This window comes from Lonchura striata, chromosome 1 (assembly GCF_050655825.1).
Source record: "Lonchura striata isolate lonStrDom1 chromosome 1, ASM5065582v1, whole genome shotgun sequence".
Taxonomy (NCBI): domain Eukaryota; kingdom Metazoa; phylum Chordata; class Aves; order Passeriformes; family Estrildidae; genus Lonchura; species Lonchura striata.
Genome location: NC_140703.1, coordinates 25,529,966 through 25,544,443, shown reverse-complemented (window position 1 = coordinate 25,544,443; position 14,478 = coordinate 25,529,966). Strand labels below are relative to the sequence as shown.

The 14,478-nt window shown below is 43.4% G+C and overlaps 1 protein-coding gene across 2 annotated transcripts; it reads left to right on the top strand.

Moving 5' to 3' along the window:
* The first annotated feature begins 3,312 nt into the window (after positions 1–3,312).
* LOC110480790 (cell surface glycoprotein CD200 receptor 1-B-like) lies at positions 3,313–12,780 on the top strand. Of its 2 annotated transcripts, XM_085591601.1 has the most exons (6): positions 3,313–6,503; positions 7,709–8,077; positions 8,957–9,201; positions 9,766–9,775; positions 9,981–10,077; positions 10,887–12,780. In XM_085591601.1, exons 1-6 carry the CDS (start codon positions 6,389–6,391, stop codon positions 10,954–10,956), a joined length of 906 nt encoding a protein of 301 aa, XP_085447727.1. In that variant the 5' UTR covers positions 3,313–6,388; the 3' UTR covers positions 10,957–12,780. The 2 variants fall into 2 exon arrangements, 1 of the variants encoding a protein (XP_085447727.1); XR_014958353.1 differs by lacking the exons at positions 3,313–6,503; positions 8,957–9,201; positions 9,766–9,775 and having other exon boundaries at positions 7,938–8,220.
* Positions 12,781–14,478: the final 1,698 nt, after the last annotated feature.

The following is a 14,478-nucleotide window of genomic DNA, read 5'->3' as shown; positions in this document are numbered from 1 at the left end:
AAAACATTTCTTCAAGGAGAACTATGTAGAGGTCAATTCTATTTTGAATAAAATAGACCTAAAGCAACCACAAAACTGTTGGCACTGGTGTTCACTCTATAGTAAGAAGACCCCTGAATTTTACTAGTTAATTGATATGTATCAGAGTGCTGTTTTCCTATCAAAAAATACACATAAAGCTTTTTACATTGTTCTCCTTCAGGACTACAATTCATAGGGCTTTAAAACCACAGAAATAAATGTATGTCCTTGAAACATTTCAGCTTCAAAGCACTGCAATTTTAACACCATCAAATGAAAGTAAATGTCATCATTATCTTTATAAAAGTAAATATATGAAAATATTCTGATGTTCAACCTTACACCCAGGCCAGCCTGGACATCCTGCGGAACACTGCCTTTCCTTTGAGACAGAGACCCCTTTTTTTCTTTAAACAGCTCTCTGTTTAAAGGCCTGGAAGTCTGGATGCTTTAATTGTTACAATGAATAGATTCAAGGCCAGGAAGGACCGTTAGAAGATAACAGAGGCTATATCCTACTTTCTTTGTATTGAGCTCAGTTACAAAGCTATAGGGAGAGAACTTTGATCCCTTAAGAAAAGAGCATACAATAAGATACATGTTTCTCAGAGACAGCTTTGAATATTTTGTAGTAAGACAAACTTATACTGAAATCCATAAGCTGTTTCTCAAATTTATGATCAGTGAAAGTGCTTAACAGTTAGAGGTTAATAGGGTAAACCTAGGGAAAAAACCCCTGTATTCTACCTCAGTCCTGTAAATTAAGTCCTCTTAAAACCTGCTTTGTTTCACTGTAAGACAGAGCTCAAATGTGTGTAGCTCAGGACAGACAACAATCACTGGCTGCTACATGCATACTTAGAAGAGTGCTCCCAAAAAAATCTACAGATGACTTTTATTTATACAGGACAGACCTCTCTCCTGCCGCTGCCTATGGCACAAATACTTATAAATGCAGGAAAAAGAAAGGCTAAACTTTCAAGAATTACTTCAGGAACACTGCTATTCCTTTTTTGGGGTACGGAAGCAGCAACTTAATTTAATTGAAATCTGTGGTGAATCTATTAACAGAAAAAAATCACTGGCTGGAGACAGACATGTTTATAACCACACCAGCAGCCAGATTTCCTCATTTCTATGCCAAATTGTGACACACGAAGCAGAACAAGTGCTTTCAGCTACTTTTGCCTCAGAGTCCCACACAGCTCACAGCTGCAGGCAGCAGACTTGCCTGCTTCAAAGTACCCTGCAATAGTTACCACTGCCAGGCACATGTTCTGCAGCACATTACACCCAGAACAGCTGGTCAGATGCATGAGGGAAGGCAGCAGAGAAACAGAACTATTCATTTAACACCACATCTGCAGGTGTGATGATGAGAACAGGGATGCCTAGTACACTGGCCAGGGTCCCAGCCACTAATTAAGTCTTTTTTTAATGTAACTACATAGGTAGCAGGAAAAAAATTAAGGTGGTATAGGACCTTTTGAATACTTCTAATTTTAGCAGAGAGCATTCAGTAAAACCACATCTAAAACCTGGAGACTGGAACTGTACATTTCAACAAAAGTTGTTGTTTTTGGTTTTTTTTCTTGGGCCAAACTGCAGCCTAGGTTCTCTGGGGCAGACCATATGGAGATGGAAGATGGCAGATTACTGTGGACAGAGATGGTAAATTAAAAACATTTAAGCCTGCTTTGTATCTCCCTTGAAAGACTCTGCATTTTGTTGTGCATGCTATTGCCAAGCATCAGGCGTTCACACTGACATTGCCTATGGCTCATATCTGTGGTAGCAGATGTCTCTTTTCAGTTGCTGGTTATGTAGTTCAAGTGTTAGGGAATTACTACAAAAGTAATTTAGTCCACATTAAAAACTCTGACAATCATTCCTCTGGAGTTTGAAAGAGGGATCTATAACCATTGACACTGACCTAAATCCCAAACAATAGTCAAGAGCACGGAGCTGTTGTCTTGTCTGATCTTGTTGTCTTGTCTGATCTTGTCTATCCCAGCATTGTGAGACAGGCCAAACCATCATTTCTTTCAGATATCTGTTGAAGAGTAGCTGTGAGACCAGCTGGAGGTGGAGTTCAGGGAGAGCAGTGAGGTGCATTTGGGATGGTTGGTTCAAGTCCCGTGAACCAAAACCAGCTGAGGTCTTGAGTTTCATTTCCACCAAGAGAAATGTGGACCAAATATTGTCACCAGGAAGCATGCTGCAAAGGACAGGGTGAACACACCAGCCTGCCTGCTTTCTTTTGTGACATTAACAGCACTACTGACTGCATCTGAATCTGTGCTTCCCCTTAAAGTACATATTATCTTCTTTTCACTTGGAAGATGGCTTAGGAACTAGAATTACTGGGATATGGAGTTTTAAAGGCCAAATTATTTATATAAAATGCTAAGAAGCTCTGCATTTTCCTCTATGCAAACTATTTGACTGGGGACAGGAAAAAGTGTCTCTAGTCTCAAGAGGGCTACAGATGTCTCACAGGCTGGATAGTAACAAAAAATAGTTTAAAAATTAAAATACTCATTATGAACAATAGTGGAAAATATTTTTTAAAGGTTCCATAGTGAAGTAATGAAAGAGAGAGTCATTATTATTCATGTGGCAGCTAACACTGCTAGCCACAGCTGAAGAGTCCTTTCCACTGCTTTTACAGAACTGAAATTCTCTTTTCAATATCTGTGTTAAGTTTGATCTTTTTTTTTCCTCCTGGACCCAAACTTACTACATCAGTACTAGGAAAAAAAACCAAACAATTAACATCTCTGAAAGTTAAATGCTTTGGGGTTTTTGACTGTTAAGTAAAAAGAAAAAGAACTTTTCAAGGTGAGTGCTGTTCCTTGCTTTGAGCAGGAGATGGAGAAGAAAGCACAGGTATAACATGGGTCCTGACAGAAACCCTTGTAGCAGCAGACACACCAGCAGAAGCATGAAGCCAATCTTTGCAAAACTCTGCTTTCTTGGGGGCTGAACCACTAATGACCATTAGCAGCTTGCTCTGAAATGTCCAGGATGGCAGCTAAACCCAGAATTTGTTATGTATATTATGGGGGGTGCAGGGGGAGGCTAGGTTGCTCTTCTGGAGGTGTGATGTACATCCAGAGCCAGAAGGAGCATAAAGGAAACAGGATGTCATGTTCATGTTGAATGTGAGCTATGAATTGAACTAGAACAGGGTCTCAGAACACAGAAGCCTTCTGAGCTGAGCTGTAAACAAACAGCAAAGGACACTTGAAACCAGCTTCAGGGCTGTGCTGGCAGTGGTTGGAGAACCACCAGGTCCAGCAGCACAGCTGCTTGGATCCACTGCCTGGGACAGTTCACAGCAGTGGTCTTCCTGACACAATACTGCCATGCTGTCTGGCCCCAGTTTTGGTGTTGGACTGAGAATTTGGACTTCCAAAGCCAAAAATCTGCCAGTCCTCCCTCTGCCAAATCACCCATGAACAACCTTTCCACTGTACGCAGTCATGAACTAAGTTGCTGTGTTGTGGACAGACTCAAATCCCAAAAGGCTAATAAAAGAAATACAAACATGATTTTCCAGACATCACTTTGAATATCAGAGATGAGGCAGAATCTTTAGCAAAAAGCCCCAGACCCAAAACCATTAGGCATTTCCCTGAAATAACCAGATTAGGTTGCATCCTATACTTCAGGGAATTCTCCCCATTTATCAGGAGTTTTCCTGCCTTAATTTCTAAAATGACCCTACATTCTCCAGGTGTTTGGGTCTGTTGCTCATGATTAAACCCCCAGTGATTAGAACCCTAAAATCTTCTGATTTTCATGACTTGGACCATTATTTCATGCTGCCTCTGCCAGTTAGCTCTGAACTACCTTACCTACAGACTGTGTGATTGAAACTATGGTATGTCTCACACCACACAGATGTACGTGTGATCTTTGCATCTTGGACCTGCCTTGAAACATGAGTAATGGCTGTTGCACTTCACTTCCAAACCCCTGGCACTGCAGCAGAAGCAGGAGTGTTGACCAATGTGCAGGTTGCTATCTGAGATTAATAGACAGAGTTGCTATCTGAGATTAATTGACTTTTTGGAAAGTATAACTGAAGCAACAAGACATCCGAGATGAGGATTTCTGTATATTGCTGCTGTTGTCTTTTCATAAGAAGTATAAATAGAGGTTGTATAACTTTCTCTTTGGACTCACCCAGCTTTTTCTTGGAGTCATTTATGGATGCTATGTCTCCTCTCAGTTAAATAGCACCCACAAATTGGGTGAAGGGTGGGGTGAAGGAAGTCATGGTTGTCTGCCTGCCAGTAATCCCTTCAGTTATGGGTGTCTTGCATCTATTTGACCACAAAATGGAAGCCCTTGCAATCACATTTCACACAGTCACATAAATACATAAATCTGCTCTGACCATAGTTGTAGGGGGACAGTTCTGTTCTTAGAACAGTCAAATAATCAACATCTCATTTCAGCTTGATGGCTTCAGGGGAGGTGAATATTTTTCTGATAAAATTAAACTCAGTACATTAATTTCCAGGGAGGTACATCTTACATCTAGGAAAGCTGTCTTTGCTGGTATAAGGCAGCAATCTTAATCACATGGCAAGACACACAGTAGTAGTTTAGGGAAAGGCCTTTAGGGATCTTGCATAAATTAAAGGCACTCTTGTGGCTCTACACAGAATCCCATAGCTCAGTGCTCACTCATGTGTGTATATTCTCCAGAATATATTGAGAAACGAAACAGTATAAAAACCTGAAAAAAACAAAACAAAAACAAAACAAAACAGAACAAAACAAACAAAACAAAACAAGCAGCCTTGGTGTAACTGTAGATGTACTGTTACCAGAGGAAAAGAACTGTAATATAAATGTGCATCATCCCTAGCTACCCTACTGCTTGCATGGGAGAAGTGATTGTCAGTACCTTTTTGAGAAAATGTCTTTGTCTATTACATATGTTGGGAAGAACAGAGAGGGCAGAATGAGGAATTTTTTTCAAGAGATTTTGCTCTTAATATGTTGAGCATCCTTTAAGTGGTTAACTAAAAATATCCTTCCCCTAATTCCTGATGATAAAATTCTTACTGTGAGTGTTGAAAATTTGGTGTTATTTGGAATAGGTGTTTGCTTGAAATAAACATAGTTGTTAGGCTGCAAGCTGAGCTTTATCTTAACTATACAAATATGCTGTGTAAATCAAAGATGGATTGTAGTGAAACGTGGAGATAATAATCTGAATATTCATGACAGTTACGCAGGTAACTAGGAGCTTAAATATTGCTTTAATATTAATAGCAAGAGTGGCCAGCCCAAAGATTGGGTGCTGGGGTGTGTCCAGAGCAGGGTAGCAGAGCTGGTGAAGGCTCTGGAGAGTAAATCCTGTGAGGAGTGGCTGAAGCAGCTGGGGTTGTTTAGCCTGAAGAAGAAAACACTCGTGGGGGGGACCTTATCAGTCTAACTATGTGAAAGGAGGTTATAGCCAGGTGGGTATTGGCCTTTTCTCCCAGGCAACAAGCCACAGGACAAGAGGATGTAGCCTCAAGCTGTGCCAGGGGAGGTTCAGGTTGGACATTGCAAAGAATTTCTTCACAAAAAGGGTGATTAGACATTGAATTGGACTGTCCAGGTGGAGTCACTTTTCCTGGAGGTGTTGAAGAAACCACTGGACATGGCAGTCGGTGCCATGGTGTAGCTGACAAGGTGGTGATCAGGTGGGACTCAATGATATTGGAGGTCTTTTCCAGCCTAATTGGTTCCATGATTCTGTGCTATGACCTGTAACAGCCATATTACAACAAGGACTATGGGACCGAGACACATCCCCACCAGCACTGACCTAGGATGATGTGAAGATGATCATGTAGCAGCCACTTGGTAATGGAGCAGGGAGCCAGTGAAGAGTGAGAAGATCCCAGCCCCTAATATTGCTGTGGATCCAGACTGTCATGTGAGGGATAAGGAATCAGATTGTAAGGGTATAATTGTCCAGGGGTGTCTTTGTTCCTGGTCCCTCTTTTGAGGTCCCTAGCTTGAGCTGCCTGATGTCATAATTGATCTGTGCCAATAATCCTGCCAAATATAGATGAGAGCTTTGTGTTAAAAATTTTGTTAACAGCAAGATCCAATCAAAACATGAAAAATCACACTGGTCAGGCTTTGTGCAAGTTCCGCTGTAGACTTTGTCTTCTCACAGTAACACTGGAGACAGTAGGCTGGACAGCCACAGGAAAGAGATCAAATACCAATACCACTTTCTCTCTGCTCTCCAACTCTTACCAGAAAAAGCCTCATGCTAGGAAGAACTGTCTCTTTGTAGCTGTACTGTGGGGCTCTAAGGAGCAGAGGAAGAACAGTGGCTCTGGCTTCAGGAATGCTGGAGAACTCACAGCAAGCTGGACAGTGCAAGAAATCCTTCTCACACACAAAAGCAATGACTACTTTGAAAGTTGTCAGGAAGAGCATTTGCACCATTGTCCTTCTCACCAGCTACAATCACAGGAGCTGCAGGTACTTCTGGTGGTACTTTGGCACCATCTCTCTGATAAGGGCAGGGGAGGAAAAGGCAGGGTGCTAGAGTGATATGTACTCAACAATTCTCTGGGAAATAAAAGCCTGGTAGAAGGGATCTTTACAAATTGCTGAAGGAACTTTTTGATGGAAACAAACACAGAACAAAAGTGGAGTGAATGTTTTCACACTTTAATTCTGCTGCTGGACTGGGAAGTAATGCTGAGGGAAAAGGGACCTGAGAGATACTCTCCTCACACACAGCTTTCAGACTGCCACTAAAACCATTACTCAGCCAAAAAAAACCAGCAACTTGTGTCCCACCAGTGACACAGAGAACTGAGAGATCAGTGGTTTACTGTCCCAAAGTTTAATGGCCACCTACTAAAAGAGGAAATGAGTGAAGTGCTAAATAGAGGTTTGTTTGGACTACAGCTATGGGTATTATTCCTATAAACCCATTAATTGTGAAGTTTCATTCACAAACATTGTGAAATCAAGGGATTGCTTGCTTTTCACTTCAGCAGAAGCCAGAGGACACAAAAGTCCCATTTCCTCAGCTACTCTTTACACTGGATTATAACCTCACTCTTTCTTTCTCTCTTTTTTCCTCTCAGTCTCACAAGTGCCTCACAAAAGAGGCTGCCTTTGTACATGGAGGCAACACTAATGCACGTATAAGAAAACCCTGAGACATGAGGCAAATCCTTCCCTCCTACACAGAACAACACCAGTGTTATGTGCACCTGTGTAATGCCTGAGAGGTGTAGACAAGGCCTTTGCACACAGTGTTGGATTTCACATGAATGCAGAAGTAAAAGTTTATTTTGTTGGCAGCGACAGTTACAGAGAAAAGCCACTGTCATGTGGCCAGAGGCAATAGTCATATTTCTGTATTTTAGGTCCTGTGAGCAACCCACAGGAGGATTTGCTCACACAAGGAGAGTCTTCGGATGTGGAAATGCTGAAGACAATGGACAGGAGTAGAGTCTTCCTCCAGTATCCAGTCTTACACACTAAGATGACCCTCAGTGGGAAATTGGTATTGCAAGCGTTGGCTGTGATAATCCAGAGCTGATAATCCATAACCCACAGCTGTAGTGAGAGATGACAGATAATGTGCAGATGAGCACAGCCATGGCCTCACACTTGTTTGTAGCACTGCAGACATTTCCCTGTGAAGTCCAGACCACAACTCCTGGGCTCCCCCTCACACATTCTCTTTTTTTCTCCTCAGGGAACAACTCCTCAGTGTTAGTGATGACTGTAGGTAACAGCTCAGTTCTCACCTGCCCTCTCAAAGGAAATATGACTATGCTAAAATGGACAATAACCCCCAAGGCTGGAGGCCCTTGCATCTTGGTATACAGGGTTGATACAAACAGGACACACAGAACAAACTGCAGTGACAACATAGACTGGACATTCCGAGCAGGTCTGCCTCCTGCCCTTGAGATACGGCAAGTGGGAATCACCCAGGAGGGAAATTACAGCTGTGAAATGGCAACAACAGAAGGGAATTTCCACAACACCTACCACCTGACCATGCTGGGTAAGGAATGTGAAAAGGTGCAGCTGGTTTTTTTAAACTAAAGAGTGGAGGGCTAGATTAGATATTCAGTATTGTGAGGGCAGTGAGGCACTGGAACACTGATTGTCCATAGAAGCTGTAGAAATCCCAGCATTAAAGGCCAGGTTGGTGAGACTTGAAGCAACCCAGTCTTTTGGAACGTGTCCCTTTGCACAGCAGGGTGGTTGGAACTAGAGGATCTTTAAGGTCCCTCCCAACCTAAGCCATTCTGTGATTCTTGCTGGGATAAACTCATGCCTTTCATTGGGAGTATCTCTGTGTCTCCTTTCTCCTTATTCCCCATAACTCTTCTCCCTTCTGCTGTTCCCTTTCTCCACTGTCTAGTTAGAAAAGACAGGTGTGAAGCAATTTCCCGTGTACACACAGAGGATATGAGCTCATCACAGAGCTGTGATGAGGTTCAGCTGGATGGGGGAAGAGTTGTGCAAAAGGGAAAAAGAGAGTGGTTCTTCCTCTCTTGTGTTTTGGACCCACATTGCTGCAATGGCATGGGATGGGATGGGATGGGATGGGATGGGATGGGATGGGATGGGATGGGATGGGATGGGATGGGATGGGATGGGATGGGATGGGATGGGATGGGATGGGATGGCATGGGATGGGATGGGATGGGATGGGATGGGATGGGATGGGATGGGATGGGATGGGATGGGATGGGATGGGATGGGATGGGATGGGATGGCATGGCATGGCATGGGATGGCATGGGATGGGACCTCCAGCCTTATTCTCCTCTTTTCACTGGGTTCAGTTTGGGTTCATTTTGGGTGGAGAACAAGAGCAGCCCAGCCCAGCTATGCCAGAGTAACTCTATGCATGTCCCCTTGCTGGTGCTCTGCAGCCCCACCGAGGCTGAGCCTGTCCTGTGATGAGCAGGGCAGCCCCGTGTGCGAGGCAGCAGTGGGGAAGCCACCGGCTCAGCTCTTGTGGCTCCCAGAGAGCAGCTCCCCTCCAGAGGAGAAGTGCCACGACAATGGGACAGTGACTGTTCTCAGCAAGTTCATGGTGTGTAGCCCCAATGTCACCAATGTGACCACCTGCATGGTGTCCCACCCAGCTGGGAACTGGAGCCAGTCCATAGCTGCTGTCCCTCAGGTGAACTTCTCTTTGTGTGTTTGGTGTTCAGAGCCTTGTGCAGCCCTCTGTTCCTGCACCAAGCAAACAGGAGTGGCACTGGCAGGATTGCAGCAGGAAATGTACAGCTGAGTTTCCAGCAAGAAATTTGCTGGGAGGGGGAAAGATAAACACAGCTACTGTCAGAACTGTAAGGCCCTTTGTAAAGGAGACAGATGCAGTGGATTTACATCCACCTCCAGGGATGAATGGAAAGGTGGGATTAATTCAAAAAGTCATGACACACAAATGTGTCAATGGTACGATTACCGAGATCTATGTATTGTAATCAAGTGGTGCCATTACATGTTCCTAAGTGTTTGGTTCCACATTGGTTGTGACAGGAGGAGTGAAAGCCAGCTTACAGCTCCCAAAGCTGGCTGGTAGATGAAGGCTTTAGGGAGTGAAGTTGAAGATGTTACTGTGATGTTGTGGGCAGCCATAGGTAATTGACTGAAATACTCAGCTGGAAGAGAATCAGAGCTGAGATTTGCTGGGATGCACATGCAAGGCCTTCAGCAGTGCTGTGGGCAGGAGTGTCCATACAGTGAAAGACAAGCTTCCTCTATCAAAGACTTGGGGGGATGTTGTTTCTTCCCAGATGTGTGTCTGGCACTGTATTCCAGCTGCCTTAGATCATCCTCTAAAGTATAGCACACAGAGAGCACTGTCCAGGAGATGCCATCCTGGCAAAGGCACAAGGGAAAAAGGGTCTGTGAGATGTACCTAAAAGAGCATCTTTTTCTCCTTAGAGAAAAGTGGATGCTTTCTTCCCTGTGTCATCAGCCTTTCTGGCCTCATGAGTCTCCTCTTGCTGGCTGCTTTTGAGCTCTACATCTTCTTTAACAGGTATGTATGGGACACAATATACACAAACCCCTTTGGCCAGTCCAGAGAAGTTTAGAAGGACTTCTGGTGCTAATTCATGGCATACACAGTCACCTCAGTCTGTCCCAAACCCATCAGTCCTGCACATGTTCATGGAGGTTTGTCCAAGGACTGGAACAGCTTCGTTGAGGTAGACAGGAGGGAGGGGAGTCCACACCTGGCTCTTCCTGCTCCCACAAATTATTCAGAAGAAAAAATACAAAGGGAATGGTTAGGGGTTTTCCACCTGATGGAGGGTTCTGAATAAAAATTGCCAGGCTATGAAGATTAAAGAAGCAGCAAAATACCCATCTGAGCTCAAAGGCAGACTTTCGGTCTCTTTTGTGCTAGGTAAAGAAAGCCAGGGAAGGTAGGGTCAGTATAGACAGCAGGAAGTATTACATGAGAGATGAACAGGTCTGCTGCTGTTGTAACTATTGGGGATTTCTGGCAGCTTGGCTGATTGTTCTGCCTAAGATGGACTCTGGCACAAGGTGCAGTTGCTGCCCTGAATTCCTCTGCAAACACCACAGAGGCAGAACTACTGTATTTGAGACACACTTTAGCTCCACTCTGTGCCAGGGCTCTTGGCAGCTCTCCTTTGGGTGCTGGCTGGAGCATGGCCAGCTCTGGTCATTCTCATTGGAGACCACAGACATGAAGCCTTATGATATTGGGTTTCTCTAACAAATAAAAGGGAGGAATTCTGGTTTTACACTCCTAGAAACCAAAACTGCATTCACACAACAGCCTTGTCCTCACACTTACAGTGCTGGTGCCTTGTTTCCTAGGACAATGTCAAACCTGTGCAAACCGAGGCAGCTTCCACCTGCAGAGATGTCTGGGCTTGAGCAGAGATGAAAGAAAGTCCTGTTAAGTGTCAGTGATGTGGCCTGCAGCAAGAACTCAGCAGTAGCAGAGCACTCAGAAGAAGGAAGCAGACATCTACGGTGCAGCCAGTGTAATTGTGCAGAAGAACAGCATGGAAGCTGGATCCTCTCCAACCCTGTCAACTCTGTCTTCCATCCTCTCTCTAGTGCAACTACAGATGCTGTTACCATGCTTGCAAGTATCAACCTTTCTGTACAAGGTCAAATCTAACATATATGCAATTGGAAATTAACTCATGTTATATAAAATTAGGTAATTCCATTTCTGGTGCCTTGTATTGTAGTAATTAAGTAGCATGCCTTCTAGAAAAATAAAAAAAAAAAAGAATGTTTGTGTGTAATAATTGAGCAGCAGCCTTCCCAGGATGACCACACAGATCTGAAGATAAATTTGAGCAACTCTTATTTTTGCTATAAAAATTTTGAAGTGTTTCACCAGCTACAAAAAAAAAAAAAAAAAATCATCTTTTTGATCTTGAACAGTTATTTCTGTGCTACATGAAGCATAGAACTTATTTCAATTCTGAGGAATTATTTCAATCCTCACACTAATTTATCTCTTAGCATAATCCAGAGACCTGCAGCCCACAGAACACAGGTCTTGAATGTTAGTGTCTTTAAACACATCTTACTGGTCCTGTCACAAGGGAACTCTTGACTTCAGTTGTTCATCTGATGACATACTGCCCTTGCTAAGCCTCTGAACCATGGAAGAATACTTTTTTTAAGGCTGAGTTAGTTTGCATGACAAGTGCAAGGAGAAGGAGAAGGCAGAGACCAGAGAAGTCCAAGCTGGAACACGACCTAGATCTTTGTTGTTCCTTCACTGCTTCTACCCAGGCCGGACCCCATCTCTCCCGCTTTGTGAGCCTTATTTCAGATCTGCATCAGCTACTGAAGGAACCATGGCCAAACTCCTCATCTAAGCAGTGGTGATCAAAAAATCCTGCTCTTCAGTCTTAGCACAGTAACCTTTGCAGTAGTTATCCAGCTTTATACCTCAGAGGAAATGCTGTGTCACTGCACTCCCTCTCCTGTGCAGCTTTTCTACTGCTGTCCTGCTGTCTCTCACCCTTCCCTGGTGCAGCCAATAAACTGGTATAAATCCCTGCCTGAGGAGGCTTCTGCAGGACACCAGCAGGATTCAGACAATGATTTTGCTGGCACGGCACCATGAAACTTCTCCTTTCACATTTACAGACCCAGCTCCATTCTGTCCATCTCTTAACACATGGAGGTCAGGGAAATGCACACCAATTGCTTCTGAGTGTTGTTATCCCCACTGCTGTTGGACATTTGCATTAGGAGCAGGCCGCTAATCAGCAGCTCAATGGAAAAATAAAGGAAGAATATTCACAGCAGGAGCTACAATATAATGATATTGGCCGGTGTTCTCCAAGAATTGGAAGTTTTCCAGAAGGACAGGGCCAGTCAGGGGGTTTGTTGGGAAGGATGAATAAATATAATTGCCTGGCAGAAGACTCACAATAATACAGCCAGGATGAAAACAATCCCCCCTACGGGCTGACAATACCCTTATTACCTACAGATAAGTCCAAAAGTCAAATGGACTGTTCCATCTCAATCCCCAAAATGTATGGTTCATCCTACACCTGTAATCCTCCCCTGAAACATCAAGTGTCTGTGACCCCATTGGCCCAAGTCTTGCTCCAGCCCACCTTGAAGCCCCTTGATAAGGGGTCTCCAAGGGGCCAGACGCTCGCTTGGATCTTCCCCTCTCTTAGAACTTCCACCCTCTCCTAGAGCATCCTCTCTACCCCTTGTCTCTCCCCATCCCCTCAGGCCTTGCCACATGCTGCGTCTGGCAGCTCCAAGCAAGACCTTTCACCATCCGTAATAAACCTTATATTCTAAGAGCAGCCTTCAGAGATCTCTCGTCTCCAAACATCAAAGCTGTCCTGGAGCCCAGCCTTCCCTACAGGGGTTGACTTCAGATTTCCTTGTCACTGCAAACTCACAGCAGAGAAAGTATCACAATGACCTTTCTTCATCTGCTCTTGGAAGAAATGGGGAAAAAGGAGTGAATGTCATAGGGGTTTGTTTTTGGGGCAACAAGTGGCAGGGAGCAGCTTAGAAAAATGTTCATAATTTTTTAGGAAAATAAGAAGGTTTCCAGGAAAATAAGAGGTTTCCAGCTACATATCCATGCATCCAGTTGCTCTTATGTGGCTTTTTGGCCTGATGTAAACTGATGATTTGTCTGTGTTCGGGCCCTCATAAAGAGATTTTCCTCAAAAAAAAAAAAAAAGGTAGGCAAAGATTATGATTATGGAAATCTCATAACTGAAACTACACAGAGCAATCATCAAACTGTGCTTTTTACTGACATGTAAAGTTGAGGACAGGAGGTTATTCTGGAGCAGACTGCAGATCCAAGATCCAGGGGCTTGGGGCCCCTGCCCAGTGAGACACAGATCAAGTCACATGCCTTCAATAAAACATACCGGATTTGGGTGTCATCCAGAAAAACAAAAGCATTTTCTGGGGAAGACAAAGAGCACATTGTAAGTGAGAGAAAATTGTGCGCTCCAGAAAATTAACTAAGTTTACTTCTGTGAGGAATTTTTTGTGTTTCATGCTGTCACTGAAGCATTCTAACTAGTAATAACATGGGCTTCAGCAGTGACTGAGTAATGAAGGTAGTGACTGGACCTGCTCTGTGCAGCAGGGAGAGCAGGCAATGTTGTGTGCCTTGACCTAAAGACTTTTGGCATGATCTCCTACAACCTTCCTATGGACAAGCTGGAAAAGTAAGGGCAAAATAAGTGCACAGTGACATTGACATACAACTGCAGTGCTGGAAATACCCCTATGATGTATTTTGAATTTCTGAATGCCTCAATTTGCTTCAGCCAAAAATGACTTAATATTAAATATTCAGATTCAACATTTAGAAAGACCTTTGAGTCTTCCCTAAAGTCTACCAACAATAAGAAAATGCACACCAAAAAAATCCCCACAATGAATCAAGTGCCATTTTGGCTCAGTTTAAACTCTCTGACTGCCCTTAAAGATAAGTGCTGTTATTTGCCTGACACATAAGACAGAGATTAAAGAATAGATAGCATATTTTAGAACTGTTACTTGGTTTTACATGTAATAAACACATGAGAAAGAACATTGGCAAGATTATGTGGTCTCATATACCAAGATATAAATAACCAGATTAAAAAAATATTTAGAGGCATATCAATAAATGTATTCCCATACAATTATAAGATAAATAGCAGTCTCAGTCCACGTTTGAAGCAGAAAAAAGGTTGGAGGTTAAAAGAAGATAACTTCTCCCCCACATTCACTTAATTGTTCTGTATATCATGATGCAGCAGCAAAAGATTGTACTCATGTAGCACTTGGCATTATGCTGGTGAATGTAGTCCGGGGTGAATTACTCTCTATGATACAGTCATTCCTAATAATGCTCTGAAGATGTGTAGAGCCTGAGACTTAAGACAAATTAAATTGCCATGTA